Source organism: Pezoporus wallicus, unplaced genomic scaffold (genome assembly GCF_028554395.1).
Source record: "Pezoporus wallicus isolate ANWC-B61680 ecotype Strahan unplaced genomic scaffold, APGP_CSIRO_Pwel_v1 contig_7545, whole genome shotgun sequence".
NCBI classification, from domain to species: Eukaryota; Metazoa; Chordata; class Aves; order Psittaciformes; family Psittacidae; genus Pezoporus; species Pezoporus wallicus.
This window is the reverse complement of record NW_026642398.1, coordinates 6,541,005-6,563,989: the sequence shown is the minus strand read 5'-3', so window position 1 is coordinate 6,563,989 and position 22,985 is coordinate 6,541,005. Positions and strand designations below refer to the sequence as shown.

Sequence of the window (22,985 nt, the reverse complement as noted above, 5' to 3'; positions counted from 1 at the left end):
TATAGAAAGTAGGGCACAAAAGGACCTTGACAGGTTATAGAATCATAGAATCATAGAATTGTTAGGGTTGGAAAGGACCTTAAGATCATCTAGTTACAACACCCCTGCCATGCCCAGGGACACGTTACACTAAATCATATCACCCAAGGCTCTGGCCAACCTGGTCTTGAACACTGCCAGGGATGGAACATTCACAACTTCCCTGGGCAACCCATTCCAGTGCCTCACCACCCTCACAGTAAAGAACTTCTTCCTTTTATCCAACCTAAACTTCCCCTGTTTAAGTTTTAACCCATTACCCCTTGTCCTGTCACTACAGTCTCTAATGAAGAGTCCCTCCCCGGCATCCCTATAGCCCCCCTTCAGATACTGGAAGGCTGCTGGGAGGTCTCCACACAGCCTTCTCTTCTCCAGGCTGAACAGACCCAACTTCCTCAGCCTGTCTTCATACGGGAGGTGCTCCAGTCCCCTGATCATCCTCGTGGCCCTTCTCTGGACTTGTTCCGACAGTTCCATGTCCTTTTTATGTTGAGGACACCAGAACTGCACACAATACTCCAGGTGAGGTCTCACAAGAGCAGAGTAGAGGGGCAGGATCACCTCCTTCGACCTGCTGGTCACGCTCCTTTTGATGCGGCCCAGGATACAGTTGGCTTTCTGGGCTGCAAGCGCACACTGCCAGCTCATGTTCATTTTCTCATCAACCAACACCCCCAAGTCCTTCTCCGCAGGGCTGTTTTGAATCTCTTCTCTTCTTATTTAGCCCAAGGTCCAGGTCCTGTATATTATTTAAATCACTCCTAAAAAAATTCCTCCTAAACTGCTTAACCATACCTCAGGGTAAAGCCTCCCAAGAAAAATGAGGTCATTTAAATTATTATTAGGTTATTGTTACAAGGTTTCTCCTACTATTTAATGTAAACATTCCCTACAATAACTTAAGACCATCATCTTTTGATAGCAATAGATGAAACAATGAACAATTCTTCTCTGTAGCAATCACCGTACATATATGAATGCTGTCACAGTGTCCCTTCATCTTCCTTTTCTCCAGAGCAATCCTTTATCCTAGAGACACAAGAAAATGAGCAGGATCTACTGCAGCTGAAAACATTACGTTTAAAGACCATCATTATTAACCAGATTTCCCCTTCCCTCACCCAGCCCTCCTGAATGTTCTCATCTCCAGGCAGAACAGTCCCAGCAGTCTCAGCCTTTCCTTATTTGTCAGATGGTCCTTCATGGCCCTTCTCTGAACTCACATATCCACATCTCTCCTGTACTGGGTAGTCCAGCACTGGCCACAGCACTTCAGATGTGTTTCACTGGGACTAAGCAGAGGGGAAGGATCACCTTCCTCAGCTTGCTGAGAATGTTCTGCCCAGGAGGCTACTGGTCTTTGTATTGCTGGTTCATGGTCAATTTGGCGTCTACCAGGGGCCCGAGGGCCTTCTCTACAGAGCTGCTTTCCAGGTGATCAGCTATCATCAGCCTGTACCAATGCACAGGGTTACTCCCCTATAGGTGCATTTCCCTTCTTTTGAGCTCCATGATGTTCCTGTGAGCCAGTTTCTCCATCCCTCTGAGGTCCTTCTGAATGGGGTCCTTCTGAATGGCAGTGCAATCATCAGATCATCCAGTGTATCAGCCTCTCCTACTAGTTTTGTATTGTATGCACCATGTAAGACTGTTTATTGGGTTTGGTGGGAGGTGGTGGGACTTAAGGAGTCCCACAAGATACTCTTGTAACCACTTAAGTAATTTAAGGAGTCCCTCAGCTTGTGGAGTGTTGAAAATTTCACTTGATACCCCCCTGTACTTTTAAGTCTCTAAATCACACTGAAAAATGGCCTCTAGGCCAGATGACTATCCTGGGAATAATTGCTATGACCACCACCTATTCTTCCATGTTTTATAGACCACAGGCTTCATACAAAGTCTGTGAGAATTTGTGTGGGCTTAGAATTTGGATTTTTAATCCTTTCCTTATTTGTAGGATACTCTAAAATTTCCTGGCTTTGTCTGAGATTCTTTGAATTGTCACTACATGGTAAAGGCCACTAAGATCTGAGTAAGCACTTTGCAGGTTCACTGAAGATCTCCAGCTCTTGAATCCATATTGCTATTAGCCAGAAGATGGCAGTTTGATTTCCAGATTATAGTTTAAATTTCTAATGATAGTAATTAGAAAAAATGTCTCTTAATTAATGGTTTGTGTATTTTCCATTTTGAAATTGCACCTATAAACTCTCTTTAGAGATACACAAACTTTAGGAGCATAGTAAATATTATTTTGACTTGCAAATGTAATTACTGAACCTGAAAGCAAGTTACAAAAAAAGAGTAAGGCATGAAATTACACAGCTTTGCCTTTGCTGTTTCTATCTATATAATACAAATATATGCAAATCTATGAAGTGTTTTGAACCTTCAGAAATTTAAATATGGGATATTATTCAATTTTATTAGATATACTGGTTGCTTTTGCATTTTAAAAAATCAACTGTGTCAAGTTTAATTATAGAAGTCTTGTGTTGCAGAAGAAAGCCAGAAGTGATCTCAAATACTCTTCCTTTTTGTACATCATCAAAAGAGTTCTTCAGTAAATGACATGTGGATAGCCCATTTGTAAATTCAACAAAGAAGTTAGTATGTTCTGGTGCCATGGGAAGCAATCTGGCCAGCAAACTTTTGTCAGCTGCTTGAAGAGGAAAGAACAGCTACCTTAGCCTTCTCCGTGCCAAGTTTCAGGCCTCAGGTCATCAAACAAATTTATACACTTCTTTATGCATATGAGTGCTTTCCTTGACTTTTAAATAATTGGCATAATGTTAAGATGCAACCTTTTACAATCCTCCAAAGTCACATTACCTCTGAGAATCCTCTCTTTAAAGCTTGTCAATTGTTTTGATTGTTTATGGGATTTGGAGTAAGTGAATGCTTACATTAGATATTTTGCTACGGAATAATAGCAAAGAAGCGTGGTTGTCATTGCAACAATCTGCAAAACTACCCCTTAAGAGTAAGTAGACACAAGTACATTTTTACAGGAAAGAAGGTGATAAGTCATTGGAAAATCTTTTCTGAGCATGAAGAGCTATTAAGAAGATTATTGAAGGCCCTATCATCCTGTACCATCACATAGAAAATGCAACATTTCATGTGTTCTTCTGCCATTTCTTGTAGCCTCTCAGGTGGCTATTGAAACATAGCAGACAAAAGCAATTACATTAGCAGAAATAAAATACATGCAATAAATTCTTCCTCTTTTCCCACTGCTGTCAACAAGCTGCTATTACTCTCAGGACTGAGAAGAACACGGAAACTACCGTAGCATCAGAGTGGCATTTAGCTACACTCTAGAAATGATAAAAAAATACTTACAGTAACATCCTTGGGAAGATTCATATGATTTAAGTTCTGCCTAAGTCTTAAAGAACAATTTTTACTGGCTACTCTCAAAGACCTTCAAGTCTTGGAAGAATAAGCTACAAATCTTTGCATCCATTTTAGGATATACTTCTTCCTTAATATTTCAAGTACAGGCTACTATATAGAATCATAGACGCACTAATGTGAAGGAATCAGACTAAGTAGACTAAGACTAGACTGGACTATTTCACTTGAAATGGACCTAATATGATCATCTGGTGCAACTGGATGACTGCTTCAGGGCTGACCAAAAGTTAAAGCATGTTATTAAGGGCATTGTCCAAATACCTCTTAAACACTGATAGGCTTGGGGCATCAACCACCTCTCTATGAAGCCTGTTCCAGTGTTTGACCACCCTCTTGATAAAGAAAAGCTTCCTAATGTCCAGTCTAAACCTCCTCTGATGCAGCTTTGAACCATTCCCATGCATCCTGTCACCAGATACCAGGGAGAAGGAATCAGCACCTCCCTCCCCACTCGCCCATCTCAGGAAACTGCATAGAGCAATGAGGTTGCCCCTCAGCTTCCTCTCCTCCAAACTAGACAAAAACAGAGTCCTTAGTCCCTCCTTTTAGGACATGCCTTCCAGCCATTAAGAGAATTATGTTGAACCAGGCCTTTCAAGAAAGAGTAAAGTTATATGCAGAAATTTCCACTGCATTCAGTGTATTAATTTTTTAACAAAAATTGTGTTTCTGACAGAAGTCAATAAAGTATTCCTTTTTTGATGCATCATGGAAGATGATGGGCATGTTTTGCACAAAAACCTCAAAGCAATTGAATGTATTAGTCACATATTACAACAACTGAGAAAGGCAAATTTTCAAATCAAATAAAGCCCAGAAACCTAAAGTGATGTGTGCAGGTCAGCACAGGCCAGTGATAAATTTAGTGATGAAATGGGAATGATCCTCATTCTCAGGCCCTAGCTGAAATCCGTGGTGAATATTGCTCCTTCCTCTGAAAGAATATACATACCCAGCTCATCAAATTAGATGCATACTAAGCACGTGTGGGATGATTTCTATGTCAATTATAACCCTCTCTAGTGTGTTTATGAAGATTATTAATTCTAATAAGCACTAGAGGTTCTTTCTCATGTGACAGAGAATCATAGGATAAAAGAATGTGTATATCCAGATCTTGTACAGTTATTTGGATAACTGCCATGAGAGCTAAATAATTTTGTTACCTAAGACCCTTACTCCAGAGTTATAAAACACCTGGTACACAGTATATTATGATATAATTCTTCTGTGCTGATTCATTGTCTTAGTTATTATTATTTTTTATTTGCACTGTGATGATACCTTTGGATCAATGGATGAGGCTCCTGTTGTGCTAGACCTAAAGCAAGCAGCACAGAATAGCTAGCTCCATCCCTGAGTAGCTCCCAGGTAAACGAAGCAGGAGAGTTTGAGCAAAAGAGAAATACTAAAATGCCTGGAGATCAGATCCCTCAAAAGAAACAAACTGCTTTTACTAATTAGGTCTCTACCACTCTTGAATGCTTCCATTGATTTCACTAAAGTGGGATTTCTGCATTTTATTTTTAAGGGACTGTGCTGTTAAAACAAAAGGAAATAAAGATACAGAAAAATCCAAAAGGTAAAGCAATGATTAAATCAAAATTATATAAGAAAAATGAAGTAAAAGAATGAAATCATCAAACTAATTCAAACAGTATTTCATTCATACCTGGCATTACTTTCTCTAGATTAAAACTGAGAGCAACATGTGGAGTGATAACACTGGCAGACTATTTGGGAGAAGTACAGTTATTTGTTGGAGTTTTGGAAAAAAATCGCTTGGGTTAGTTTTGCTTTTTTTTTCACATTAATACTCTTCGGCTGTTTTTCAGACCGCAGCAATGGTTAATTAATGAACTCAGCAGCCTTCCTCTCTCCTCTAGGGCTAACTGCATGAAACCTTGCAGCAGAAGACGCTGGCAAATGAAATAGCAGCACTTCTTAAAATAGTTGCTAACAAACAAAACCCGCACAATGAAATACTGCTCTGTCAGCCAGTGGCTGCCTGGCTTTGCAGTTCACCCTGTGCACATTTGTGGTATTGTTTGTTCTAGATTAGGCAGTACCACACATATCTCTGTCCACAGACCTGGGTGTCCAGAAAGATAAAAGTGACAGAGCTCACTACAAGACATTCCTGGAGGAGCTGGATGCCCATGTTTGTGTTCTGTTTCAGAAGAAATGTAGATTCAGAGCACTGATTTCCCTAAAGAGGGTCCTGAGAAGTTATCTTTTAGGTTCACTGAAAAATCCTAATGTCTGATGGATTCTTTCTCTTGCACTCTGTGGGCTTTACATCAGGTCCCTAAATCATGCTGTTGGGAGACTCTGAATCAGTTAGGCCTTAGTAAGATCCCTTAGTAAGATAATTAGTTCCAAATAATGTGAAGTACTCAGTACTTTTTGTGCCTGATCCCTTTTGACCAAGCAGGTGTCTTTTATCCGTGGTGTGAATGAGTGAGGCTAGTACCAAAACGCTAAAGATTCATTGCACCATTAACTCAGAGATTTGCATTCATCTCCATCCTTGGGCCATCCTGCAACTCTACAGTCCCTTCTGCACTGGGGTTGGGTACAAGCTGCACTGCACCAAAACCAGAGCAAGTGAAACAGAGTCTGCCTCTGAAGGAAGGGCTAGGAGAAAAAAACAGACCAAAGGTTACAAAACCACAAAACAAGGTCCTTGTGCACCTCATTGGCAGACACATCACTACTGAAGTTTAAGCTAGAAGCCTGTGTTGAATGTCACCATGCTCTTAGGGATCCTTCCACAACACACAAATGGAATCTAATGTTTCAGATTGAACATAAAATGGTGTGGTGAATTAAAGGAGAGCTACCTAGGAGGGAACTATAACGGACAGGGAGTACGTCTTAAACCTCATTTCCCCCCAGGATTTAGAGATTCACTGGGAAGTTTTTCCCCTATATTTGGGCTTCTCAGCCCCAAGCTCCTTTTTTTCCCAACCTCTTGGACACTGCCTGTATCTTTTTGTTCAAAAGCTGAACAGGGACTCCCATTGCCTTTGAGAATAGCCATATATCTTCTGTACAGGAGCTCAATGACTGGAAGCTCACCCCTCCCTCATGCAATATCTCCTGCCTCACTAGGAAGTGCCCTCCCTGTAGGCTGTATTTGCTTTTGAGGAACTAGATAGGCAGCAGATAAGGAGGGAGAGAAATTCTCTGGGGAAGCTGCAACACTCTGAAAAAGATTTAAGATTCATCTCATCAGAGACTGGGGAGCAGACTATACAGTCTGCTGGCTGGGACATGTGCTTGAAGGAATGATTTAATAACATATTATATAAAACACTAAAATGTTCAGCAAGGACATCGTCAGAGATGAATTCCTTAATCAGCTGGTTACAGATGCAGAATTATTCTTTCTTTTTTTGACCTGCTGGATCTTAGCCTCTTATCTTTCCAGAAAAAACAGCTATGCTAAGAATGGGGAGGGTTTGCTTTGGAAATTCTCTGGTCAGGTAGAGAGGGAAATTTCAATCCTCTCTGGGGGAAAAAAGGTTTAAATCCTTGGTCTGATATATCCTAGGAACATCATCACCACATTTGTTGCACAGAGGAAAAGCACAATCCCCTTCACATCTGGCTTTGACAGCAGGCAAGCACTGTGTGAGTAGTACAACCACTAAAGGTGTTCCCATTGGAACAGTGTTTGGATTCTAGCTGGGCTGCATGGAAACTAACCCTGAGTCATTAAGGCACTTCACAGGATGCTTAGACACAGAAGGGGAGTTTACTGCAAGAAGACTGCCTCAAATGTGATGTTAACAAGGTGCTTGCAGGGATGGGATGCTAGGTGGGAACTGAGTAAGGCTTTTCGGGTTTGGAGTCTCCATCAGCCTAAGTATCACTTTAAAAGCTTGATTCTTTTATGTGTACTAAATTTCACCTTTTACACTCTAGTTCTTGTGCTTAGCCAGATACTCTGGAAATAAGGAAAATGGAGGAAGCAGTCCTTCCACTCCCTACCTTCTCGCTCTCTGGAAAGAGAAGAATCCATTAAACTGTTCTAGTTTTGCCTTTTTCTTTCCTGTTCGGATCACATCACTGATAAGATTGGGAAGTGCAAGAAGAGGATGGACTGGAGATATTTATCCCCTTCAGTCTTCCATACAGGCTAACAAGGATCATTCCAGAATGACCTGCTGTTAACTGTCAGCTGTGTGCAGCTCCCATGTGTGATTATTTTGCATTAAATGCTGCTATTTTATGGTGTTTGCCTCTTTCTAAGCCATGAGAAACAGCAAACGAGCAATAAAAAAAACCTTAAAAACAACCCGGAAGTGTTCTGACAGCAAGAAAAAAATGTTATATCAGATCTAGCAAAGTAACTTTCACTGTGCAATAAATGTTGTAGGCTGAAACTCACTGATAAAAGCAGGTTTCATTCATGTTTCTGCCTGAGTACATCCATTTTGGAGAAACTCTCTGAAGGCAATTAATCACCAAATTGTAAATATAACTAATGCATTTGCCCTACTTAGCACAACAATGATGCAGCTGCTTCAGAGACAAATGTATCCAATTCTAATCTAATGCTGTGACCCACCGATACTGGTCAGGTGATACTACAAGATATAAAAGGAAAGAAGATCATCACCCAGTCTAAAATCACACAATCAGGTTAAACTTGCCCACTATGGCAGAAAAATTAACAGTAAATAAAGCTGTAAAGCAGCCACAGGGATATAGGTGGAGTATTTTGGTTCTGATTCTCAAACGGTAGCCCACTTGGAAACGTCCTTATACTTTTGAGATTTAACAGCTGCTCCAAAAGCATTTGGCAGATATTTTGAGGAGATGAGTGTGTTTTGTGCATACTCATATACCGATATCAGTGATCAGATTTGGGGAAATATGTAACTGAAACATGAACGTAAATGCTGTCAGTTGCTATTGGATAATTATAGATTTATCTCTATGGGACTCCTTGTGATTTTGTGAATTCTGCCTTTTCCTCTATTAATAACCATGAGAGAGGCTTTGGGGAAAAAAAATACAAGCAAAAATCACTGTATTAATTCACAGAACCGGGAAAGACAGATTCTAACAGAGGATAAAAATTAGTTTCCCCTGTATTCGTATTACCCACTTCAAGGTTATTTCTAAATGCATTTTTAAAGTTTTAGTTAATATGTTTCATTTAGGACTCGATCCCTCAAGGCATCCCTTATGCAGGCAACTTGCTCACAAAAGTAGGCTTACTGACTGCTGGAATTTACTCATGTGTAATTTTAACCCTCTGTAAGCAGAGGGTTAAAATCCAGAGCATGTTTGTAGCTTACATAATTCCAAGCCTGTCAAAATTCGTATCTATATTATCATCTGCCTATGTTACATAACACCAAGGAGTTCTGAGTTGTTTGTTCTTCCCCATATGTCTGAAACACATATATAGAAAAAAATAGTCTTTGAAATTTTGAATTCTATACATCATTACCAAGGACAAATGTAAGAATAAATGCAATAGAAATGAAACTTTCATTTTGGGGGATGTTAGAGGCATACATCTCCCCAGGCACAGTATTTGACCAGGCACACAAATCAATGCACTCGTTTACCAGTAAAATCATAGAATCATAGAACAGTTTAGGCTGTAAGGGACCTTAAAGATCATCTAGTTTCAACCCCCTTGTATTGGGCATGGGCACCTTCCATTAGACCAGGCTGCTTCAAGCCCCATCCAACCTTGTCATGAACACTGCCAGGAATGGGGCACCCATAGCTTCTCTGGCAACCTGTGTCAGTGTCTCACTACTCTCACAGTAAAAAACCTTTTCCTAATATCTAGTATAAATCTGCCCTCTTTCAGCTTAAAGCCATTCCCTTTTGTCGTGCAATTCTTATTTGCTTCCTGACAAAATCTAGTCAAGTCAGCACTAGTGTTGCCTTTACTTAAATTGTGTCATCAGGCTATTTTTCATGGCTCTACCCTGGCTGATCAGCAGCCCGTTGCTCAGTTTTTCACACTGGGGTCAGTTGGGTTTAAGGGTGGTCATATCTCCCCATAAGCACTGAGCACTTGGCAGGATTGAAACTACTGAGTCTACATGTTTGGTTTCTTGGGATTTTTTTTAATCTAATTTCTAGCCAGTCTTTTTCCCTCACCTTTACCAAGGATGCTGGTTTAAATTAATTTTGAGATGCAAAGAAAGAAAAATCCAATGACCTCTTAGGTGCTACTGCAAGAAAAAGTGGTGAAGAGTGGGCATCATTTGTATTCATGATGATGCATACTTTGTTAACTTCAACAAACAGCTGAATCAGGTGGTAGTACTGTCTGCTTGTGTTCAGCATTACTGATAATTTGAACTGCTTGTGAACATATTTACCAATGAAAACGAAGATTAATAAAGAGGTTAAGGGAAAACAGATTGCAGCACCTGATTTTCCTCTTGCATGAACTGTTACAACTTCATGAGTTTAGGTAGACTTACAAGTGATTTATACTCATGTAACTGAGAAAGGGATCAGAATGTCTGTGTCTGTGGATGCTATTGGGTATGGTAATAAACTGACTTCAGGGTAAATGATTCCTTCTGTTCAGAATTGGATTCAGTAGTTTCTCTGCATGAAATCCTGGTCTCATAAAAATCAGTGGAAAGAGCACTATCTGTACCATGATCAGAGTTTTGCCCTGTGCTTTTTCTATTATTACATTAATTCCTGGGTTTGGTCCAGCATAAGCAGCTGACTGAATCCTGAGGCAGAGCAACATGGTGACGAGGTATTGGCACATAATCAAATAGTTCATTTTAGACTTGTAAGGCTTCTCTGAAGGAATAATGCAGTATTTTACTTGGGAAAACAAGCTCTGTGATAAAAGAGAGTGCTTTGCCTCTAAGATCAAGAAATCAGAGAACCATGGAATCATAGAATCACAAGTCATAAAAAGGTTAGGGTTGGAAGGGACCTTAAAGACCATCTGTGTTGCCCCAGAGATTTCCTATATAACCTTGATGACACAGTCGTTTAAATTCTCTGTGTTCACCTGTAAAGTGATAGCTATGGACCCTTTATCAGCAGTGAAAGCCTTCATTCATTCACTAACACCTGAAAGCGCTCTGCAATTCTCTGGTGCCCCACTGCAAGCAACAGGGCAGGGCTGCTCCCGACCTGGGCGCAGGGTCCGGCTTCCCCAGAGCCGTAGGGCAGAGGACACGGTGCCTGTCCCCGGGTGGCGCAGGAGGTGCGCAGCACCGTGAGCGGCAGCGCCGGCTGGGTCCGCGGACAGGCGCGGAGGTGACGGGCAGCTCCCTCCGGGGCCGCTGGAGGGAGCCCCCGCACCGCGCCGCGATTCAGCACCACGCTGCCGGACAGCGCCCTGGGGTCTTCGGCGGCTGAGTGCAGGTTCGCGTCCGCGACCGGCGGAGCTCCGCGCGCACCGCAGCGGAAGCAAAGCAAGGGGCAGCAGCCGATGGGCTGATGGGGACGAGGGGATGTTAAGTGGCCTCTGGGAAGGCGGGTGCTTGTGTAAATCAACACCGATGTGCGGCGAGCTGCGCATATCCCGTTAAGGAGATTTCTACGTGTAGTTCATGAAGGCAGTCATCTGGCTGATAATCTCTCATTGTGCACCTCTCAAAGGCAGCTCATTCACACGACTGGCAAGGTACCGGACTGCAAAGTGAAGATGTTAGTATCTCTCCTATGAAATGTCTTTGTTAGGGGTATCTGTGGGAAGTGCGCATGTGTGTGTGTGTGTGTGAGGACTTGCTAAACAGCTGATACCTGTGCATAATGAGACAGAAGGGCATTACTCATAGCTCCAGGATAGGACACGGAAATAAATTAAGAAATCGGCATAATTCACACAGCTTTTGACCAGCACTAACAGCACTAGCAGTGCAGGGGAGACGGGCATGGCTTGTGGCTGCCGCTCATTCATCTGCACGTTACCAAGAGTTGAGGAACAACTCTGCACAGTCTTCTTGTCTCACATTCACAGGGCTCAGCCAGGCACAAAACAGGGTGAACCTGGCCACTGGCAGTTGAGGTCAGGCAGCCAACAGCTAACAAGTGCACAGAGGAAGGACACAGGCAGGGGTGGTCAGGGGTTTCAGGAGGTCCAGGGTCTGTGGAAGGTAGATTTGTCCCAAGAACCATCAGCAAAACTTCTATGTACAAGATCAGCCACTTCCCAGCTGTGCATCCCAGCATGCATGTAAACAACATACCACCAACAACACATTCCTCTGCACCCTCCCTCCTTTGGGGATTATCTGCCAGCGCCTCCACCCCCTTCTCCCCTATTCCCAGAGGTAGCCAAATAGAGATGGCAATGTGCTGTGAAATATTGGTAGCACAGAGATGTGACTGTCTGGGAAAGGAGGGGGAAAGGGAGCAGCAAGAATCTCCAAGACTAAGTTGCCCTTGTTAGCCAGTGTTTTCTTGCCTTGCAGGGATGTTGGGAGTTTGGTGCACCCTCTCTTTCATGTGGAAGAAGCCAGGTGAGTGTGAAGTCAGCTTAATCCCGGTTTTAATTTCTCAGACCCACATCTTGCCCGGTGCCTCTCAGCAGTTCGCACTGCACACCCCCCTCCCTCGCCCCTCCTCTCCCATGTAACCAGTACTCTCTCTTAGACATCACTTGCAAGGATGCAGCACAATGTTTGCTCCATGACCACCAGCAGAAAAGGTTTCTCAGCACCCTCCAAAGGCAGACTGGGATCTCACACCAAACCTCCAAGAGGAGCTTTTCCTGATTTCACCCATGGAATTGCTTTGCTCTCCTTGCACAAGAGCTGCATGCTTTGCCTTGTTTTCCCACTGCTCAGTTCAAGCTGTGCTGTGTGTACAGAAGCACCAGTCCTTCCAGCAGATCCAGAGTTAAAAGTCATGAGCAAGTGAAATGAGAGATGAGCAGTGGGAGAGTTTGGCCAAGACAGAATCATTTCATGCCATGGAGCACTACTGGGAGTAAGGGAGGGGAATTATAAATGACCCATCCTCCCTACTTGCCCCAGGAGCTCCTCTCCCCAAAGCTACTTCAAGGGACAGCAATGTAGTGAATGTACAAGTAGAGGGAACAAAGTGGTTAGGAGGTGTCCCCACCTCCAGCTTCAGGTGAAACCTTGGGATAGGCAGTGGAAGACTAAGAAGGGGGAGAGGAGAAGGTTGCATTTTGCCTATGGTTTCCTCACCAGGTAACGAACCTCTGAACACCTGACTAAATGGGAGAGGATCTCCTGGGACATCCTACACCTCCTGTAACCCAGAGTGATGGAGAAAGAGGACAGTTCCCACCCGTTCCTCACCACAGTACCTGGTTGAGGGAAGTCACAGCCAACCTGGGGATAACCAGCTGCATGACGAGCTGCAGGACAGAGGTGACCAGCCCAGCCAGGATGGCCCAGGTGAGTGGCAGCGGAAGCATGCTGTAGGTTGCAAAAAGCGTGAAGAGCACATAGCCAATGCCGTCCCCAAGGAGGCCACAGCCCAGGCCAGCCGCCAGGATCTGCGTGGCCATGGCCACCCAAGTGACCACACCGCTGTACTGCAGGTAAGTGTACGAGGTTGTGTCCTTCCTGACCACCACTAAGGCACAGATCACCACCTCGATGCCAGTGAAGAAGCCTAAGAGGATGCCCTTAATGGGGTCCATGGGAGCAGAGGCCAGAGTCAAGTGGAGGAACAGCAGGGTCAGCTTGGTCAGCACGTCCAGGATGTTCATGACCACTTCAGATTTGCGCCGCTGGCCTAAGAAATAGCGCTGGTAAAGGCGCTCCAAGTCCCGAGACTTGAAGGAGTTGCGGAGAGTGGGGAAGATCACCCCGCGATAGGTATAGCCCCAGTTAAGAAAGAAGTCGGAGTTGCTGGGGGCACAGTCTAGGGGCAGAAAGCCCAGGTCCCCACTGCTGCTCGTGCGCTCAGGGAAGACTTTGGTGCCTCCGTTGTTGTGGCGCTCGCTGCCCAAACTCCGTCCGGCCGACTGTCGCCGGAGGTGGTGGTGGTGGTGCGGCGGGTGAGGGTGGTGGTTGGGGCAGCAGGTCTCCTCGGAGCTGAAGCCCTTGCCCCCACCGCTGCTACTGCCGCCGCTGCTGCTGCTGTGCTCCTGGAAGAAGCGCTGCTCGGTGATGTGGCGCACGGCCGTCTGCCACAGCAGGCGCTGGGGTCGGCCGCTGCCGGGGGGAGTCCTGTTGATGGTGTAAAGTTCATCGCTGTCGCTCAGGCACCGCACCTCCGAGAGCTCCATGGCGGTGACTGGCGGGGGGCAGAGCACAGGAGGGGGAGGGGAGGGGGCACCGTCTTTGGGGAGGGGAGCAGAAGGAGGGATGGAGCCGCGGGAGGGGAGGGAGGGGATGGCGAAGGGCGGGTGGAGGCGGCGAGGTGGCGGTGGGGGGATCACATTTACAGGCAGGTCTCTGGGTCCGGTGTCTCGGCTGGCGGCGGGGCCGGTTTGCGGCTTCGGTCCGCGGGGCGGCTGAGTCGGCTCAGCGCAGGCGGCCCTCACCCCGTGCCCGCTCCCGCGGCACCCCACGGAGCCGCATCCCGCGGAGCCCGGCTGCGGCGCAGCCCAGGCGCCCCGGCGGGCTGGGTGAGCAGGGAGGGAGCCGAGCCGCGGGTCCGGAGCGGAGGAAGGAGGAGCGCAGCATCTACGGGCGCAGACCCGGCGCCCAGCGGGCGATCCTTTGCCCCATCCGGAGGCTGGAGGCGCGGGGGGGGTCGGAGAGCCGCTTTGCAGAGAGCCGTTCACAGCGGGCAGCTCCTCTCGCCGGGGGTCCCGGGGCTCCGCTTCCCGGGAGCTGCTGTAATTCCCGCGGCTGCGGTCAGCGGGAGCCCTGCGAGCTCGGGCGGGAAGGGAGAGGCGGCCGGGTTCCGGGCATCCTCGGTCACGGCGCCGGAGCCGCCGGCCGGGGGCTGCCCGCCCGCATCCCCCCCGTGGCGGGGCATGCCCTGGCGGGCCCGAGCCCTGGCTCACGGGGTGCCTCTGCCCGGCGGGGGCTCGGGGCTGCCATCCATCGCAGATGCTCGGCTTGCTTGGTAAAGAGAAAAAAAGGAGGGAAAGAAAGAAAGAAAGGTGAGAGGAAAAAAATCCCACCAAAACCCGAGCCTGGAAAAAAAAAAAAAAAAAAAAGAAGAGAAAGAGCGGGGAACGAAAATCCCGCCTTAAACTCAGAGCTCTGCGAAGAGCGGTGGGAGCATCCCAACTTCTCCGCGGGTCAGGGCAGGGAGGGCTCCGGCTCTAGGGGCTCTCCCGGCAGCAGGGAGGAGGAGGAAGAGGAGGCAGGGCGCGGGGCAGGCGGCTGCGGGGAGCAGGCGGCCGGTGCTGCCCCGGGAGTGGCGGGGACCGGCACGGCGGAGCCGCCGCCGCCGGAGTAGTGCTGCGGGAGAGCGGGCGGGAGGAGGCAGAGCCCCGCGCGGTCAGCTGATGCCCGCGACGTCGGCGGGGCTGCCCGCGCCCCCCTGCCAGGTTAAAGCAGCCGCAGCAGCAGAGCCGGGAAGGGCACGGAGCTTGGGGGGGGGCGGGGGGGGGGGGGGGGGGGGGGGGGGGGGGGGGGGGGGGGGGGGGGGGGGGGGGGGGTGCCCGGGGCAGGTTTCGTGGTCACAGGGGGTTTCTCCAAGAGGGGCTTCTATGGGTGCCCCGGACCGTCCCGCAGTGCTCAGCAGACCGTCCACACGTTAGGCTACGCGAGAGGTGATGCTGAAGTCCGGCATCCCTCTGCCTTGCTCGAAGCAGAGCCACCTCAGGTGGTGTCTGGGAATTAGAGCTCTTGCTCAGGCTGCGGAGCCCTGGGAACCACTTCACCTCTGCCTGTGCGAGCTCAGCCCTCCCGGAAAGGGTGCTGCCGCTGCCAGGAGTGTGGCTCTAACCACCCTGTGTTAAGTGAGTGTGTTTATATGTTTGCTGGTTCCTATCCTGTCAGCACTTACATTAAAGCCACTGGATAAATAACAGAAGCACAGAGACTGGAGTTAGAGCCGCTCCTCACCCGCCGATGTTGGCAGATTAAATTGTCCCTGCTCCTCTGCCGGTGGGCTCTGTGTCAACAAACCTGGATGCTTATGCACGGTGCACAGCCTATTTCCCTCTCCCATCCCTCCTCTGCCCAGATTATACCTTGTTAAAGTGAATGAACCCTGTCCTGCAGGAAAGGCATTTGGGGGCCTGAAACCCTGCTCCTAGAAGTGGCTGAAATATAAAATCATAAAACCATAGACTCACATAGGTTGGAAAACACCTTTAAGATCATCAGTAGAAATAGATATAGTCTACACATTAGACTACCTCAAATTATGGGAGAGGTGTTTTCTTTATTTTCCAAAACACAAGAGTGGTGTCTGCTGAACTCAGAGATAAATGTGGAGCTGCATTCTGTCTGCAGTAAGAGTGCCTGTGGACAGAGACACTGCCTGTAAGGGAGCTGTACTACCCTATTCGGAGCTCCAGCTTCTGTTGGGAGCCTGTGTGCTTGAACATGGTACATGATGCTTGACTTCCAGTGTGCCTGAGGCTCATGAACTCCCCTCTGACTGTCTTTATTTAGTTCACCTTTTATTATTATTGTAAGGAAAACATGGAGATTTAGGAAGGATTTCAGTGATTGTTTCTGTATTTGCACTACAATGGATTTGGGGATTCCAGCCAAGTCTGTGTCCCATGTGTGAGGCAGGTTTTGTGCAGACATAAGCAGAGGAAATTCTTGTTCTAGGGAGCCCAGATAAGGAATGAGTGGTGCTTTTGTGAACAGGGATGGGTCTTTCCTGTGGTTCAGCATGACCCTGCTAACCTGGAAAGGGTTAATACTAGTTTCACAATAATAACAGAGAAACACATCCTTACTCCTAGATAAATTCCATGGAAAGTGCAGCACTACTTGAAGATTAAAATACTGCTATCAGTGGGGAAGTCTTATATAAAGACTTACATATTTCTTTTACAAAATAAATTATTAGTGGCATTACCCCAGAGCACAGAAAGAAAGCCTCTTGCTCACTTAGATAACCCAGTACAAATCACGCTAAGTCAAAGGAAAAGGAGACAAATATGTAATGCAGCTTAAGGAGGCACCCATTCAAAAGAGATAAGGTGAAGCCAAGATAGGCCACTCTCAATCTTCTAATGTTGCTGTAATCAGTGAATCACAGTGCTTGGGCACTATGGCAGAGTGAGCCCTCACCCTTGCTCCTGCGGTGGAGGCTCTGTAACTCCGCAGGCAGTCTGTTTCTATGTTTCTCCATCCTTATCATTTGCATATTTAACCTGAAATTTCCTTGCAGCATTCACTAAGCACATCACTTCTTGTCCTGTCCACCATGGATTGGGAGAAAGATTAGCCTGGCAGTAGACTATATATATTTAATAACAGTCTCTTCCATCTGCTCCCTCTTTCCCTTCTCATTTCTTAGGCTAAACAACCTAATTTCTGCCATTTTTTGCCCATGGGTCACATGTTCTAGGCCTCTGATTGTTTCTGTTTGGTTTGGTCTGGGTTTTGTACACTTGGTTCATGATTTTTTTTACTTTTTTTTCCCTTCTGTGAGATGCCACAACCCAACTTGGTTCTACTGTGAAAAAGTTCTTATGTCAAAGAACTATGTCTTATCATCTGCACTCCTATTTATACAGCCTGCGAGGTGTCTGCCTGCGTCCAACACAGGCTCATCCACAGCTGATGACCTGCTGAATCTTCTTTGCTGGTCTCCAGGCCTGGGCAGGTGTTACATGCTCCATGTGCATATAACAGCCTACATGAAGTATTTTGCATTTGTCCTTGATAAAATGCATTGTGATTTTTTTCATTCCTGTACGCCTAATTTGCTTAGAACACGTTGAATATTAAACCTGTTCTCCTCCATGCCAGCATGGAGTGCCATCTGTGTGTTTGGTGAGCCTACTATCTCTTCAGTGGTGATGGCAAAGTAGTGCAGTGCATTTAGGTAGCAGTCAGTGTGCACATTTATTGTATGTATTCCTGAAACTCAGCTTCAGAAGTACTGGACACCTTGCACAGGGATACTAAGAGGGGACAAGATCTTTCTGAGCAGAGGGATCCACTGCAGCAACACTCTGAGCTCTGCAGAGTAAGGAGGAAGGCTGACCATCCTGAGGAGCTAGAGGGGGATAAGACTGCCAAAGACCTGGTTGCCACTGAAGGGTGGATGAACTGGGGGTCCAACAAGGTAATTTGACACATACTTCCCAAGTCCTATATGTCTGGATAGGGCCCAGTTGGCCCTAGATTAGTACCGTGCATTATTCAGTCTCTGCTGTATTGGATTTTTTTTGTATTTTTAAATAGAACCAAATGACTTGGCAGTGTCACAAAATCACTAAAAGCCATTTAAAAATAATACTGTCACTAGAAGGCTTTTGAAGGATGAAATCAGACAGAACTCATTTCTCTTCTGTCACCTGAAAGTTTATGTCACACTCCGCCTTCCCCCTCTCTACCCACAGCAGTAGCATTTATGTACAATTTAATGTTATGATATTTAATCATGCAAATAATGATCTCATTCACTTTAGTGGGACTATTTATGTTCTCAGGTTTGCAAGCCTGGCACTGTGCTCTGCACAGCACTGAAGGGTTCTCCAGTAAAGGTAGCCTCTATATCTAACACGTTATGAAGGAACACTTGCGTTACTATACATCTTTATTTAAATACTGATTTCACAGAATAATTAAGAAAAGGAAAAGTGAACAATCAGCATATAACCATTCTATCTCTTTATGCATACATGAAACATGAAACTTCAATAATGATGGAAATGACAGAATATGAGCAGATTAGCTTTGATTTCCTCCTTACCTGTTGTTTTTTTGTTGTGTGTCTTTTCTCCCTATAACTACTTCCTCCTTTAATTTTTTCTTTGGCAACAATTTAGGCAATAATAAAAAAAAGAAACCAAATAAAACCTTCTTCTATTGATGGAGTCTCCTTTTTTAAAACCTGTCTATCCTTTTCCTCAAATAAATGCATAAGTCAATGTGACATCTGTATGAATGCAAGCAAAAAGCATAAGGAAATGGACTGAAAATTGTAACACTAGCTAGTAAAAGCACTCAGACTGGTTAATTAAAACCACAGTAAAAGAAAAGCAAGGCTTCATGGGCTGAAATATCAGAGAGAAAGAGGACGAAGATACATGGCTTAACAGCTGGTGGAAACAATCAACATTTGCTGGGGTTTGCACATGATTTTTCTCAGTAGAGTGAAAATACCAAGGAAATATTTTAAAGTTTGTAGGCAATGAAGCTAAATTATTGCATACCTCAATAATACCATATGGCAGGGGAAAAAAAGGCAAGAAATACAGAAGCAAGAAAAAAGAAATTAAAAAAAAATCAGTCAGTTATAGCATAAAGAGGTAGCAAGAATTGTCAATTTTAATGTGTATATTTTAAAAGAAGATTTTTACTCTTTTTTTTACTTGCAGTTTTTCCTGTGCATGCTATTGCTTCTCCACATTGTGAAGCAACAGTTCCCTCATAGACAAATGATTTCATATTTTTTACCCCTCTCTTCACGCGCGCACATACCCACATACAAGGGTCAGAAGAGGTTCTAAAGCATGTGGATTTTGTGGAGGGAGATAAGAGGCTGGAGATGAATAATTCAGCTTTTAATCAATGAGTGGAGCTGTGTTTTCCCCTCCTGTCTTCCAGGTCTACTCTTTCCTCATCCACCCAGCTATTACTCTGGTTTTTAAAACGGATAAGCAGCTGTGACCATTGCAAGTCTTTGACTCATGGCTTTGAGGGCACTGGTGCTGACCAGGAATATATTAGCCAGGCTGTTTTGTACTGAAACGTATTGTTCTGTCTATGCAAGCAACTGCTGCAGCTTCCCTGAAACTTAACCTTCAGAAAGGCATTAACATGATGGAAATTTTCAACTCTTAGGAAAAGACTCACATTTTTAAAACAGTGAATTGAAGGTTTTCATTTTCAAACAATTCTGTCAGATTTTCATCGTGGATGACATTCCACCCCCCCACCCCCTGAATCAGAGATGAAATGTGAAGTAGTCCTTAAAGCAAGCAAGACTGATTAGAAAAATACCATTCTTCTTCCCTAGGAAAGGAGGGCCGATATCCAAATGAAAATCAAATGCAGTTTCAATAGCTTGAATAACTTCCCCAAACAGAATTGCTGTACTTCGCGTTGCTCTCTGGGACACAGAGGAGTTTCCCCCCACCCTTTCACCCTTTTCCAACCAGGTTTCAGAGAGCAGTTGTTTCTACACATGCCATCTCTGTGATGCTGTTGCAACTTGGGAATCCCTGGAGCACCCAAGCTGTTGAATGAATCCACTTCTTACAAAGCACTAGGCAGTTCCTGATGCTTTATGGGATTCCTTTGAATTTCCTTTCAATACAAAAGACATTTGACTTGCATGTTAATTGCAATAGGAGTTAAAATGAAATGAACTATTAAATTCACCTCTCAGTGCACTATGAGTGAATTCTTTATAATCTACAGCAGAGAAACCATTCACAAGCATTTTACTCTCAATTTATTATCTGAAGCAGCAAGTGGTGAGAGTGATAGTCTGATGGGTGAAGCTGCAATTGAATTTAATACTAGAAAGGAGATTTGAATATTTGGAATTGAGAAATTTGAAAGAAACTAAAATCCTAAAAAAGCACACCTAAGTCTATTCTGCACAACTTTTTCACTTGGCATCATACTCCTTAGCCCTGTGTAGAGGTAAGAAGTCAAGCAGATCTCAAAGTGGTTTTCTTATTACAGGATGGAGATGTTTCCTGTGGATGTATACAATAAATGTAATTAGGCTGCAAACAGGGAGCTGTTATATTGTATGAGATTTTAAATCCATCCAGATCAGTATCTTGCAGTTACTGCAGTATAAGAGATATCCTAAGAGGAAATCCCCCTGTCAGACAGATCAAAGTGGGGAAAGTCTGGTAGGATTGTGTACGCATGGGCTTATGTGCGCACATTAAACCTTGGAACATGAACAAACCTAGAAATTTTCATGTTTCTAAGGGAAAGGAAGTTCCTTTTTGTTTCTTCTCCTTCTTCTTATGTCTGGGGGAAAATAATTCTGTTCCATTTTTAAATAAAATATTAAGCCAACTTTTTGGCTCCTGGGAACTCCTTTCTCTTTGTATCCCTGTTTCTTTCATGAACCAGGGAACCTAGAAACCCTGGGATTGTACCTTGGGCTTCCAGGGATGTTGGGGTTGCAAGCTACAGAAATGATGAGATTATGGGCTGAAAAAGACTTGCACTGTGTCATCTAAGATGCAGGGCCCCTGCTTTGAGTTCTCAAGCAGCATTTTATGGAGCCGACAGAATGCCAGGCACATTTTTGAAAGAACCTGGCTTATGTTTCTGAAACATTACTTTATCAGATACTTTGCACACATGAATGTATAGGGCTCTGTGTTTTTCTGGCCTTGAGGTAAACGGATTCAAATGGGCAGTACTTTTCCTGAAGAGCAGAGCTCTTTCCCCCTGCTCCTTTATCTTCTGTATGAAGGTTTCTTGCATTAGAAAATGAAGAGTATGTAAAATCACCCTTTAAGTGACTTGCTGTATCACAGAGAGCGCACTGATGCCTGGTGTGCTGATATTAACAGTGACTTATTTCAAAATGAGCTCCCATCATAACTGAAGCATGTTAATCTGCTCATTGCCAGTCAAGCTAGGGATTGTAGGTGTTCTTAGACAAAATGTTTAGGAGGAATTGTTGACTCATGGCAATCTTTAGTCATTCTCTGAAATGATACTATTAATGTGCATGGGATCAGCAGAACACTTGTTTCTCAATTCTATTATCTTGTTTTTACATTCTTCCTTGGCATAGGGGGAGGATAGCAGATTCATGTTTGAGCAATCTATTTGATATTGCATTTCTCTAAATCACCAAACCCTGTCATTTTCTAATGTGGCAGGATTTGCTGTAGCAGATTAAATCCAGTCTCCTTTTGGTAGCACTGGCAGGTTGTTGGTGTTCCAGACGAAGATTTAAAACTGGCCTGTAGGTGGTCTGCCTTACACATGGTATTAACTTGGTCTTCTCTTACATGACGAGAAAAGGCAATGCCAGCCTTAAAGGCTTCATCTACTCTTTTTTCAACACTATGAGGTTACTAAGAGCCCCAAATAATATCATCTTATTGTTAGGTAACATAGGGACCTACAGGACATCCAAAAGCCTTTTCCAGGAAACAGGCATGGAGAATGCCTATGACACTTGTAGAGCTCTAAATCCAGGATAAACAGCTTCCTATGAGAATGAAACCACATGTACTGCTGTTGTGAATAATACTATTTATAGTGGTAACATCAATAATTTACACAGAGGATGGTTGTGGCTTCTCTCAGGTGTCCAGGGAAACAAACAAAATTATTTGTTCTGGAATTATACAGGGAGAAAAAATATCTTAAATTGCAGTGCTTGGTAAGGAGGAAGCTCCACACTGCACTGCACTTTGCTGTTAAGTTTTTGGTGTGTCTCTAATCAAGACATTTCCAGTGGATGTTTTCAGCATGCCACAGCTCAGACATTTTGTTTTAGCATTAAAAGAACACTGTGGAACTACTGTCTGTTAATCCTAAGCGTTACTCCAATACAGTTCACATCATAACACATGAGAATTACCTCTGAAATGTGCATTTTTGATTGCTCTCAGCTTTTACATAGATTTTTTTTCTTTGAGCTACAGTCTCAACTTGTGAGTACAATGCCACTGCATAACTCTCTCTACAAACACATAAGAACAAAGCTTTTCAGTTCCAATTTGCAGGCCAGGATGGAACACATCACTTAGATGTAGTGAAGAGCCATATAGAATAGTAGCTAACAAGAGAAGTATGTGTGGGAGCAGTTGTGAGCACTGCAGTAAACAATGGCCTTCCCATAGCAGGTGACGTCTTTGGAGATTCCTGCAGGAATAATGGCAGGGAAGTATTTAAACATTAAGGGGGAAAGACGGTAGCTTTCTTCAATTGTACAGAAGCTGAGGGTCTCAGCAAAAGTCTGGTAAAGTGCTGAAGCTTTGGAACCACAAATTCAGTATAGAAATTAGAAGCCTTTCTCCAGATTTTACCTGAGAGTTGTCCAAAAGAACTCCAGCATATAAATGACCTCCTGATCATTCAGCTTGTATATCTTTTGCCAGCTAAAATGGGGAACTCTTAACAAATATCCTGGTGAACCACTTTTTCTGTGACCATAGCTCATTGACTTTTTTTAACCTCAGTAGTATTGCATTATTTACACTTTAAAACACCTACCAGGGGTATAAGGCTGGATGGTGAAATAAATTCTGTTCTTACTAAGTGCCAGGAGCACCAGTAGTTGAAGGGCATAGTCAGATTTAAAAATAGCTTTGGCTAATGCAAGATATGATCTAAAACCAAAGAAAAGAACAGGAGATGCAATTCTCTAGGGGCAAGTGGAAGGTACTGTATATAGGCAGAAAAAATCAGTTACAATAGCACATGATAAGGAACAGCTGCTTAAATAGCAGTTCTGCAAGAAATGATCTGGGGGTTATTGAAATTAAGCCAACAATGTCCTGC

General features: G+C 44.6%; 1 protein-coding gene across 2 annotated transcripts in view; it reads right to left on the bottom strand.

Annotated features, from left to right (window-relative positions):
• Window positions 1-14,840, bottom strand: part of ADCY8 (adenylate cyclase 8) — a 119,796-nt gene extending 104,956 nt beyond the window's left edge. The window contains exon 1 of one of the 2 annotated variants that reach the window (XM_057429791.1): window positions 12,752-14,840. In XM_057429791.1, coding sequence (XP_057285774.1) covers window positions 12,752-13,681 — 930 coding nt within the window. In that variant the 5' untranslated portion in view covers window positions 13,682-14,840. The remainder of the gene's footprint in view (window positions 1-12,751) is intronic. The other variant, XM_057429790.1, reaches the window with a different exon arrangement.
• Window positions 14,841-22,985: the final 8,145 nt, after the last annotated feature.